This window comes from Dermacentor albipictus, chromosome 3 (assembly GCF_038994185.2).
Source record: "Dermacentor albipictus isolate Rhodes 1998 colony chromosome 3, USDA_Dalb.pri_finalv2, whole genome shotgun sequence".
Lineage (NCBI taxonomy): Eukaryota > Metazoa > Arthropoda > Arachnida > Ixodida > Ixodidae > Dermacentor > Dermacentor albipictus.
This window is the reverse complement of record NC_091823.1, coordinates 102,703,433-102,715,535: the sequence shown is the minus strand read 5'-3', so window position 1 is coordinate 102,715,535 and position 12,103 is coordinate 102,703,433. Positions and strand designations below refer to the sequence as shown.

At 46.2% G+C, this 12,103-nt stretch overlaps 1 protein-coding gene across 4 annotated transcripts in view; it reads left to right on the top strand.

Annotated features, from left to right (window-relative positions):
• LOC135913932 (vesicular glutamate transporter 3-like) overlaps positions 1–12,103 on the top strand; it is a 169,565-nt gene that overhangs the window by 137,072 nt on the left and 20,390 nt on the right. For all 4 annotated transcript variants that reach the window (XM_065446636.1, XM_065446643.1, XM_065446628.1 and 1 more), the window contains exons 5-6: positions 3,638–3,725; positions 9,430–9,516. In XM_065446636.1, coding sequence (XP_065302708.1) covers positions 3,638–3,725; positions 9,430–9,516 — 175 coding nt within the window. The remainder of the gene's footprint in view (positions 1–3,637; positions 3,726–9,429; positions 9,517–12,103) is intronic.

Below are 12,103 nucleotides of genomic sequence, written 5' to 3'. Positions count from 1 at the left end.
CGAACGTTAGCGTTGGCACCATTGCTCCTTCCAAGATTCTATGCACGACCTGATATGTAATATAGCCCCAAAGGGCTCTATGTTTCATTAATACTGCATACCGCTTCCTTTTTATTTTCAGATTATATTGGTGGCGGCTGGAGTAATCGTTTCCTTTATTTACATATCTCTATATTTATTCGCTACGGGTATGATTTGCTGTTGAATTAACACCACGTAGTTACTCGTCTCTTCAACAAAGATCACAATTCCCGACTTATCTGTGCTAAACTTAAGTTTTAGATTTGTCGCTGCGTTGCCACACGTATTCGCGTCTCCGGAAATCTCGCGCATTGTCCGCTAGTGGAACTATGTCGCCGTCATACACCACTCAAGGGCCCTTCTGTAGTCCTTCACATACTATAATTGAATTGGGGTGCCCCTTGCGACCATTGCTTGAAACTTAAATATCGTGCTTCGACCTGCAATGCTACCGCGGCGTTTGCTACAATTCCGAAGGTAACGAATACGACATAGAGGGCACGATGATGGCAACAGCCCATTGAACCTATTTTATCAGTGGGCAGCTACAGAGGACGAAGAGTGACCCAATCCTCGAGTACAAATAATTAAAATAAATTAGTCAGCAGTTTGGCCAAATTTATTAAAGAAATCACAGCCAGTTCCCACCAACGCCGGAAATAGCCTCGGTTACGAGCACGATTTCTTGGCGCATTCCCTCACTAACAAGCGTGTCTTCGCTGATAGGGGTTTGCGAATATTCGGGCTTTCGAATACGAATCGAGTAGTCATTGTTGTTCGATTTGTGTTCGACTCAAAATTTCATAATGCAATCTTTCCGAATGTGAAAGATAACAACGCTTTTTTGTGGTCTACAGACAGAAATCCAGGTGCAAGTGGTGACCGTTCCGAATGATTCTACTGCAGGAGTGCCATCATTGCTGCGCAGAGGCTCCAGTGGCTGAGGAAACTCGGGAAGCAGTTTACTGCTACGCAATAATTTCCCGTTGTTCAATAAGCATGCCTCGACTTCAGGCAGGTTACAAATCTGCGATCTTTGTTTAGGTAATGAAATTTATTATTTCGATAGTCTCGCCATGCATGTGCCTCTTTAAAACTGCGTCGTAAGACCATTATACTTTGCTCCTTCAGCTAACACAGGACTCCGTGTACACATGGTGAAGAACTGTTCCTATCTGATTCCAACAGCAATTAGATGGACAGTCCATGCGAATATTCGTGCTTGTCGCGGTCACCGCGGTGTTCTGTAGAGTCCTATTTAGTACGATATGACAGCAACCCACACGCCGTATGCTGCGTGTGCTAGACGAAGCATGACAGGGTGAGCCGAGAAGGATGGTGGCTTGATGCACGCCGTCATTCATTGCGCTAAATGCTGGAGGTTGCGCCATGAAGTGCGTGCTAGTGAAGGAAAGCACGCTGTTGTGCCATTACCACAAGCCCGGATTCCGAATCTGCAAGATGCGGAATCTATCCTGCGAGCGCCATAATTCTCCCTTCACAAGACAAGAGGCTGCGCCGTCGTGCGGGAGAAGCCTCGGCGAGCAGCGTGTTTAGACGTGTCCGCGTGTGCCAGACGGCCCGGCGCCGCACCTCCCTTGCCTGGAGGTCACCGCGCGCGCGAACTTTGAACCGGGTGGCCAGCGCGGTCGCTGGCTGGACCCCTCGGACGACCGTCGTGTGCTGACTTTGTATTGGGCCGGTTGAGTGACAATGGGCCTCGGGGATTATAAAAGCAGCGACACGCCGCTCGAAAACAGGATCTGCCGACCCCACCGGGAGAGAGTGTCGCTCCCGACTGGGGTGAGATGTGTAACGCGTTTTCGCCGGACGTCGTCGTGCGAGAACAGTCGCGTTTGTTGTGAGCACTCGGCCCCAGTGCCGACCCGTTCATGTCCTGTATGATAACCTGTATATAATGTATAAAGTCCCTTTTGTTATTCTCATCGACGCCAGGCTCGGAGTCTTCGCTACCAACGCTCTGTCACGAAACGGGTGACGAGCACTACGGGACCACAAAGCCGTAATCGTGGTGCAGCGGTGCAAGTTCGTAACAACGCGCCTCTTCTCCAGCCCGACAGTGGCTGCACATGGCTGTCCGCAAAGATGAGTGCACAGGCGACGCGCACGCCGTAGCTTGGAGGTAATCTAATCTGCGGCGGGTGCAAAGACCAGAGGGGAGCCGAGATGGCTGATGGCTTAATCAGCCATCTGAGTTCAGGTCTTCCCGCCCACCTGAACTTGCGGCTATGCGTAGAAGCGATCGCGGCAGCACGAAGTTTTCGCTTGCCGCCGCCGCCACTCTTTATCACCTCTGTGTTGTGACATTGAGGGCTCGTGTTCATCCAGTCAGAACTGGTGCGCTATTCAGTAAGTGCCCTCCTAGTGATCATCCCCATTTTCTCTGATGTGGAGCGCTGACTGGATGAAGGCGCCTGTCTCTTTCTGACGCGTACCACAGCTCAGCCAATCAGAACTCCGGCATGTCCGCTAGGTGGACTCTTGAAGAATCTCCCCTCCCCCCCTCCTCCCAACTAGATCTCGTTTAATCATGTATGTGTGACACCTTGCCTAGTTTATTTAGTAAGCGAATGTTTACAGCCATTCATACGGCCGATAAAACTACGCACCTTATTTAAAATACTTTGCTGCTGCTATGAATGCTTCCCCTTTTGGACGATACTATTACATTTCTTAATTAGTTTAATTGGGACCTTCTAATTGGTAGTAGCGCAGTCACAACGACATGGAAATAGAAAGCACGTAGACGGACATAGGAGGCGTGTCATTGTTCCTGCGCTACAGCAAATGAGAAGATCACATACCAAGAAGCCCATAGAGCTACCCTCATTGTAATTGCGACGGCACGCCAGACAATCATTTTCCATTTTTTCCCATTACATTTCCTTCACTTCAGCGGCCCTTCAATTGTTAACTGCACTACACGTATCGAATGATCTAAATAAGTATTAGTATGTTTTATTTTCTATTTTCTTTTTTTCTTTTTTATTTATTGAACGGACTCGATCCACATATATTTTGTATCACTTTGTTTCGAACTTGGGCGGTACTCGGTATTTGACTCAATATTAGAACGTCGTCTTCCTCCATTATTCTTATTCGAATCGATTCGAAAATTTCGCTATTCGAAAGACCCAACTGTTTCCACAAAGCTGGAGGTGCGGCAGGTATTTCTATTCATGGTGTTGGGGTTGCTGTATAGCTGAGAAATGGGAATGCGCATGTCTGAGCACGTCCCAAAAGAGGTTGTTCGAACTAACCTTCGAAAACACCGTATTACCTGACGAATGGAAAAAGTTGCACTACAAATACTAATCCTCTGAAAGCGTTTTTTTTTCTTTTGGCTAGCTATAGGGTTCTTACGTATCTGGGGGTCCAACGTCGCAAAGACAGCGCCTATTGAAGCGACTTGTAAGCAGTACCGTTACCTGCTCAAGTTGCTATAACATTCATCTTCAAACCTAAGCGCCAACAGGCTAAGGACGTCGAAAATATGATAAACACCGTCTCGTAGCAGTTAGTGCTTTAATCTGAAAATAAAAACGTGTCTCGGGCAGCGGACTGCGCGTATGAAGCTCGTGATTTGCAATTTCAGGGGCTGACGTTCCCGGCTTTCTTCAGCCTACTGCGGTACTGGGCGCCGCCTCTGGAGAGGACGCGGATGTTCACCGCCGGTTACGCTGGTAAGTGAGGCAGATGCTGACCTTGTAGTGTTAAGTTAAAGGTGTTCGCCTCGCTTAGTGCGTGACACGCTGCTATGCTGCAGTTGTTGGTTCATCAATGTGATACGAGCTACGATCGTACAAACACGCATAGTGCGGTACTCCAACGAACACGCACACACGCGGTAAAACTGTCGGCAGAACTTTGTACTAGAAACATTTTGGTCGCACGAAAAGCGTCGTATAGCGGTGCCTATCGGCGTATTCATTTTGACCCGTGGCTCGAAGAGTTCGAGTCGCATTGCGAGAGCGCTGTGACCTTCGGAGATGGCCTGTGTGTCAAGTAATGACTTGTAATAAACGAGAACAAAGCAGGTGAACTGAGGGGCCTGATTTTTTATTAGTCATATCATAAGAAGCCAACAAAGACTGACCCAAGGACAACATAGGGGAAATTACATGCGCCTAATAAATGAGATAAAGAAACGATAAATTAATGGAAATGAAAGTGGATGAAAAAACAACTTGCCGCAGGTGGAGAACGATGCGAAGGTTGCGGGATCGTTCCGCACCTGCGGCAAGTTCTTTTTTCATCCACTTTCATTTCCATTAATTTATCGTTTCTTTACCTCATTTATTAGGCGCAAGCAATTTCCCCTATGTTCTCCTTGTTGTCAGTGTTTGTTTGCTTTTTATGATATAAGTAATGACTTGTGTGGCGCCTGAAAAAACACCCACCTTGTAAGCACTCGGCAACATTGTGCATGAAACACGCCGACGAGGACAGAGGCCTTACTCTACTGTTCATAAACATAATTGTGGCAATTATTTAAGCGCCATGCTGAATCTGAAAATCGGCTGAGGGGAGAAACAGCTCAGTGATCGATGTGACAAAAATGATTATCGAGAAGGCCTTTCCATTTACACGAATAAAAAGAAAAAAAAGCAAAGTAAATAAGGGAAAGAAATAAAAGCATGTTCAGCGAGATTGCCTGCTCGCGCATTTCTTGGCATATGTTTGAAGGCATTTGTTTTCTGATGTTCTCGAAATACGCACAAATAGGCAATATCTGGCGCTATTGGTCGCTATTTTCTGGGACGAGAACTTAAGATAGGAAAAACTTTCAAAGATATGTTCTTATCGCCGCGTCAGGAAAACAATACCAATAACGCAAGCACGCAACTTCTACAGCAATACCAAGACCGAAAGCTTAGAAGGTCACGGTTTAATAAGATCTCACGTTCTGCCTTCTTTTGTTTCCCATTCTTTGCCAAACCTTGCCGAGGACGCGGAAATAGAGATCGCAGAAAAAATAATGAGAAGAAAAGAAGACGCGATGGCAGCATTTCCTTTGTTTTGGTTAAGGCCCTCCGGGGTTCCTTACAAATTGAGGAAGGCCGTCTTACGACATCTCTCTTTTCTAATTTCTTCATTTCACGCGCAGCGCGATATTTTTGAAGATCAATTTTCTCGCCACACTGGAGCGCTCCTTCGCGAATATCTCATATCGCCCGCATCACCGCTGCGAGCACTTGACAGGACATCTCAATCTCCTTGAAGATTGATAAAGGCAGATAAAGAACATAGGCCACATGTTCCGAACGAACAGGCGCGGTGCCGCGCAACGTCGGAAACATATTGCCGATCTCGGGGCAGTTTATTATCGCACGAAACGTAGCTCTCTTCTGACGTCGGCAAAAAATAAAGTAGCGATGGGCTTCCTGTACGCTTCCCTTCGTTATTGTTATACTTTCTTTGTTTAATTTGACGTCCGCACGCGTACACGAGCAAAATTTCTGAGCCTCTTTTTGAAATATTTCATTGCCTTTTTGTTTAGTTCTAAGGAACTGATCTCATTTATCTCGTTCAAAATTTATTTACCCTAGCGAACTACGGTAAATGAAATTATTATTGCTGTTCCTATGTTGTCACAGGCGGTATCATGCTGCTGCATGTAAAGACTTTAGTAGCCGTCGACTCAATGCAAACGAACAAATAACTCCTTCGTGTAGGCATACTTTGGTGTAGCTCCTCGAGTTAATAATATTTGCGGCAAATAATGAAACGGGCCCTGTTGTATATAAACAAAGTAACATTGAGCACAGGATATCACGTATCGTCAAATGTGGCCTCTGCTGGCGTTTTTTTTTCTGATAAAAGCGCCAAACAAGCTGGTCCTGTCCAAAGTGATAGTGTTGAAGTTGGAGACATTTAGCTGTAGCATCGAACTTCAGAGCGATCAGTCAATCACTCATTTTATTACAGTTTAGTTCCATAAACTGACAGAGGAGGGCGGGTAAGAGCTGCCATCTGCCAGCTTGGCGAGTCCCATTAGAGGGGTTCACAGCAGCACAAACACATGAATACATTTTACATCAAAATAAACCCACCAGAATAACAAACGTAATAGCAGAAATGAGAATTCTTGAATGTGAGAGGTGAAACTATTTCTGCAAAAGTGCGTTGCACTGAAATATGAATAGGCGCACGTTAGGTTTTCGTCATTCCACTGGTGTGAAGAGATGTTTTTTTTTTGGGGGGGGGGACCAAGAATCCTGACCTGAGTTGCTGCCCCGGACAACTTGACTTACTCGTTCAATGTGGGTGTCCTAACTATTTCGTGGCAGGGAGTTTGAACGCAGCGGTGTGACCAGTCAATGTCTAATGCTGAATTTCAAGGTAACACAACATGCACTGCGGGAGCGAAATCTTATGTTATATATGTTTGGGGAGAGTCTGTTCCAATGGCAGACCGAGAACACAGGCCTCATGTTCGAATTATACATCGAGGGTAGATATCGATCCGTGAGATCCACTCAACTCGCCTGCACTTTTTGAACTAGTTGACGAAAGGTTGCCACCTCGCAATTTGTCTCACGAGAGGAACAGGGCATCTTCGGCACGTCACCGTTCGTGTCACATAGTGCAAGTTTCGTGCACAACGAGTTCACAGTGTTCCCTGCACCAACGCTAGCAACAGTGCAGGGCTTGCGCCGAAGGTGCCGCGCCGGTTCCGATTCCTGAACGAGTGCGGAATTGCATTGAACTGTAGTGAACTAGTCCACGAAGCCAACACAAGTCGAACGGATTTATTATCGCCTAAGGTGCTACGCCATGGCTTCCATCTGAGTTTTTCTTGCATGGTGCCGTCTAAGAATTTATATTTGGTGCCGAAAACCCACGTGCGGGCCTGTCCCTGTTCTAAGCATGCCTGACCGGAGTCCATAGGTGCTATACATATATAGCACATGCAGCATATTATAGGACCTTCTGCTAGTATTACCTCGTGTTATATTAGGATCTTCTGATACAAAGTCAATCATTGTGTGAGAAGTGGCAGGTGACTATTAATTAAAAAGAAGAACTGTATTTATGCAAATAACGCATAAAAAAGCAGCCACTTCTCTTTCGTTGTCATGCAAACGGTATCTTTCTCTCAGAGTTAAATGAATGCATATATTTGGGCTTATGGTTCACAAATAATCCGTCTTGGACAAAACACACTGACGTTCTTACGAGCAAAGCTGTTGGCAAATTGTTCTTCTTAAGACACTCTTCAAAACACTCTTTAAAAATACATACATTGTATACCAGTCTATTATATGTTCTATGCTCGAGTATGCAATACTCATTTGGAATCCGTACGCGAGGAGTAACGTCAACAAACTGGAAACAATACAAAAGAAAGTAGTACGATGAAAAGATAATTCGTACGGGCGTACGTTAGTTACGTACTGATATCATTAAGCGAAGTGGACCACCCTCAATCTCCAATAGAAATAAAATTTCTCGGCTAAAGTTGTTCAACCAGTTAGTAAAAAGGCTATTATAATATTGATACGTCACCTTACTTACTCTGAAGTAAGCTGGCGTTACCGTCACTTACTCTACACTTACACTTACTTACACTTATTTACACTACAAGACAACGGCGTAATTTTGCATTAAAACCTTTAATTCCACGAAATAACTGTTTTAAGCACTCATTTATACCCAGAACCATTGTTGAATGGAGGAGCCTTTGTAATGATGTAACCCAATATGCATTGTGGCCGTTTGAGAAACAGTAACAGTATCTTTTTCATGCGTTTTGTACTTTGTGACTTGTTACAGATTGTTATGTATCACCCCTGCTTTGATCTCTCCGGGATCACAGTATTCATAATGAAATGAAAAAATATAGTTGCTACAAATGTACGCCGATACGCTATACGCTTATTTCGTAAAGCTGCGCAAGCGCTGGCACGGAAAGTGACTGCCAGGCTATTCTCTCATCGTTGGTGCCTTCTTCTGCAGCCGACGCGAGAGGGGAGGGCGGCGGGAGAAGAGAAGGGCTCGCCTAAACCCTTGGCTTACCTTCCCAATCAGGCGTTCACAGCATCTAAACCTTCAGACACCCCAATTCTCTCGCCCGGCAGCACGTATATCCCAAATAGCTGTAATAGTGGCCGTTCGGCCGTGAACACTCCTCGCACCTCGGTTTCACGAGAGCACGCACCATTGCCATCGGCACCTTTGTATCGGCTATGAAAATCTGACCACCTCGAAAAAAGGGCGGAGCCTACAAACAGAGCTACGCGCTTTATATACGAATACGGGTGGTTTCGTCTAGGAGGAGAGGACTCGCGATGTGCATGACCTTCTATGGATATCATTTGTTTTCACCGTAAATGTTGGTCCCAAATAATAACTCTGTTGTGTGATAAACGTCCCCCTCTCCCACAGAAGTCCTAATATACTTATACCCTGTCGACGAAGGCTCCCTAAGAATGGCAATTCACTAGTTCGACTAATTTAGTCGCTTCATCTTCCATTGCCCTTGAATGTTTTCTCTTTCCCGGTGTATATATTCTTATCACAATCCTATGCGCGCTACATGAAATATTCCATCGCGAACACTCACGTCACCGCTGAACGTATAGTTCAATTCATTCATGTATAAAACGTTCTTTCCTTTCTTCTTTTTTAAAAGAATAAGTCTCTACTCAGAGGTTATTGCCTACATACATAACGCACCCGCTACTTAGATTGCTGGCTCTGCAATTATCTAGGCTAAGTTGGCATTCATTTTCTTAAATCGTCTCTTCTTCCAGGTTTAACGACGTGGGCAGCGGACAAAGATTTAAGGCATGTTTTCAAACTGCATATAACGATGTTTATAATCGGAGAGTGTAAGGTTGTAGCGGAAATACTTTTTTTTGCATGACCTCAGAGCCTTTCGCAACGTTGTGGAATACAAGAATGCTCCGAATGGTCACTGATGCTGTGTGATTCAGCAAACACAAATCACCGCTTCGATTGATTTAAGTCCGTATTGCTCAATATGTACAGTCGAGAGCAAATAGTCTAAAAACCACGGAACCAGCAAATAAATGTAATTTCTTCTAAAGCCGCGCAACGTGAAATTGTCTTAATGCATGAAGCTGGTCAAACAGGCGCACGTACACATTGCCACTCGATTTTAGCCTTTATGCCTAGGCTGCGAAGAAAACAAAATTTAGCGGCACCTCTGGTCCGCAAACATTTGCTCTCGACTGTACCATCTCGTCTGATCGCCATAAGGAGTGTTCCTTTGTGCATCGGCGAGTGCTCGCTGGGAACTCTAGACGATAAGCGGACTGTGCAGTGTACACAGTGATGCGACCGATGCTGTTTCAGAATGACTACGGATCATGCTGAAACCTTGCGGCTCTGGTATCAGTGGCGTTTCTTTATTGTTCGCAGGTCTACACTTTGGTAGCCTACTTAGCTTTCAAATCTTCTCCGTCTTCGAAAGTCTCTTCAGCTCGACAGCGGGGCTGTACTTTTATGGTGAGTGATATGCTTTTGACTGACATTTGTTAAGTTATGTCGTAGGACACGCTCAGGCAGGGGATTGTTCTTATTTATATACCTTCGGCAATCCACGCATATGATTAAGTGCCGAGATGTGATTCATACGTGTATAGCATGGGATTTTGTGTTGTCCAGTTCACCCATAACTCCTGCATCCTGCTAAAGTGGAGAACTCAGCGTAGGGGCCAACACGTTCGAAGGCGCGGTCCTTGTGCAATCGCTTGGCTACTGCGATTGAAACCGGTACATAACACCGCGGTTAGCAGCCGCTATGTCCGTCGTCGAGTCAACCACTGCATCTGCACAGATACCCACATTCTTGTGTGGAACACAATGCCGACTTCGACCGCTTCGCCGCGTGTGTAGGCGCACTGCGTCGATCCGTATTCGAAGAACTAGCTTCTGAACGGCCCATGGTACATGCTCGAGCTTGACACTCACACTGCTCTCTGTCAGCTCCGCGCAGGCTGACAAAGCGTTTCATAGAAGTTCTAGTTTGCCCACGTGTCTGGTTTCCGCCTCATCGCCCAGTCTGTTAGGGCATCCGTTGCGCGTGTAGCTCAGAAGCCGGCGTGAACATCGTTATTTTTGGCCTGTTTACCACTGTTTATGCCCTGTTTTCCACAAAAACCAACGTGGGTGGAAACAAGATCGAACAGGAGGTAAAACACGAACAGATATTCCTCGCTGTTGTTGGTGGCAAAATAAAAATGCATGTAAGGAGGCTGATGTCCTCCATGTTTCATAGCTTCCATATCGTGTTTTCAACGTGAAGAATTTTCCTCAATCCTGCACTTTCTGACATGTAGGCATTTATCAATGTGTCTGACGTTTAATTGCCTCCCGGGTCAATCACCTTCGTTTACCAGCCCACCGTCTTCAGTGTGAACAGAGGCCGATACCGTTCTTACTAGCCGTCATGGACACTACAGCACTTACGGAGCGAGGCATTGCTTTCATCAAGTAGGCCGTTTGCGGGTGGCTGTGCTCCACCTTGATTGATTCCCACTGCGCCATCTTCATTACTGGCTGCCGTTGTGCCAGCGTCATCGTGCCGTAGAATGCTCGCTGTCATAGTAGTAATGCCGCTGTGGTTATTATCATACCTTTGTCGTCGTCACTGCCGTCATCGTCATGCCATTGTCATCATGCCAACATCTCCATTCTCAATGCCATTGTCATTGCTGCCGTCGTCTTGTCGTCCCGCATACGCTCGTGGCACACACTATTTCTTCCCTTACATTAGTGTTCCTGTGTAAACAGGGACACTATTTTACATGGGCACGCTGCGCCATCTGTTAATACTATGTGGAACCTCAAACAAGGCTAGTTAGAAGCAACCTATAAAGTGCTTCGCATATAACATTGATTCGGACTGGGCGTGGGATCTGCATGTTTATTTCCAACGAATTCCTATGTTGGAATGCTTGATTGGAATCGAAAAGCAAATTTCCCTAAATGTTATTGTTTTTCAGCCAAATTTAATTCTGACTAATAGATGCCTGTAGCTTTTTCTTTGCCACGTGGGTTGCTGTGAACTGGTTTACAACAAGCAACACCGATGGCGATAACTTGTCGCAGCACGGAGGAAGGAAACTAAGGAGATGCCCTGACGTCACTCTTTGTGAAGCAAAAGTGAAGCCGGAAGTTGGCGTTGCTCATGGCGATGCTCCGCCTTTTGTGCCACCCTCCTCTCTTGTTTACATCTTTCGCGAAACCACGCCGCGTTGCGCGTGGTTTCGCGCGCGGAGCGCGCGCGCTCGCGCAACATCCGGCAGAGCACGGTGCAGGTAACACAACGCAACAAGACACGGTGACTAACGCAAACCCGCCCACACAGCGCCTTTGCCACGGCACGAAACCTACCAGAGCAACACGTGTGAGCGCTCAAAAAATCAGATCAACGCCGCCATTGTGGCCCAAAAGGCGGGGCCATACAACAAAAAAAAAAAATAAAAAAGCAGCACAAAAAATGAGACCCTACTACGTCATTTCCGCCACACTTTTCTCCTAGCGCGCGGAGGGGTAGGGCCTCTCCTTAGTTTCCTTCCTCCGTGTGTCGCAGTCTGTTCAACCAAGATACGTTGGAGACATTACCGCACTGGATACGTTTCTCTACACAAACACGTTAGAAGTGGCCTAAATATATTACGTATCTCCCAAAACACTCAGGCTAGCAGATCAGTGCATCAACCACAAGATAAAATAAAGAATTTAGCACTCTGTAGCTGTACGAGCGCGAGCACACACGAGCGCCCCAAGCCTCGCGTCTGCTGGTGCTGTCGTCACGATAATTGCGGTGCTTACATCAACTTATCGCATCTCGGTACTCGTGCGGCAATATCTCCCTACTGTTTTCAATACTGCATGATAGAGCGAAGGCAAAAGAGAGTTTTAGCTTGTGCGGTATTTGGTAAACGCAGGCGGACTGGGTGTTTTACCGGAGAGGCAGAAACGTAGATGTGAGCGACCTGCATAGTACGTGCAGCCACCTGGCGGCACAGAGCTCAACCAGACAAACACAGATACTATTCTAGTTATCAAGTGTCTTACTGCTGGTGTT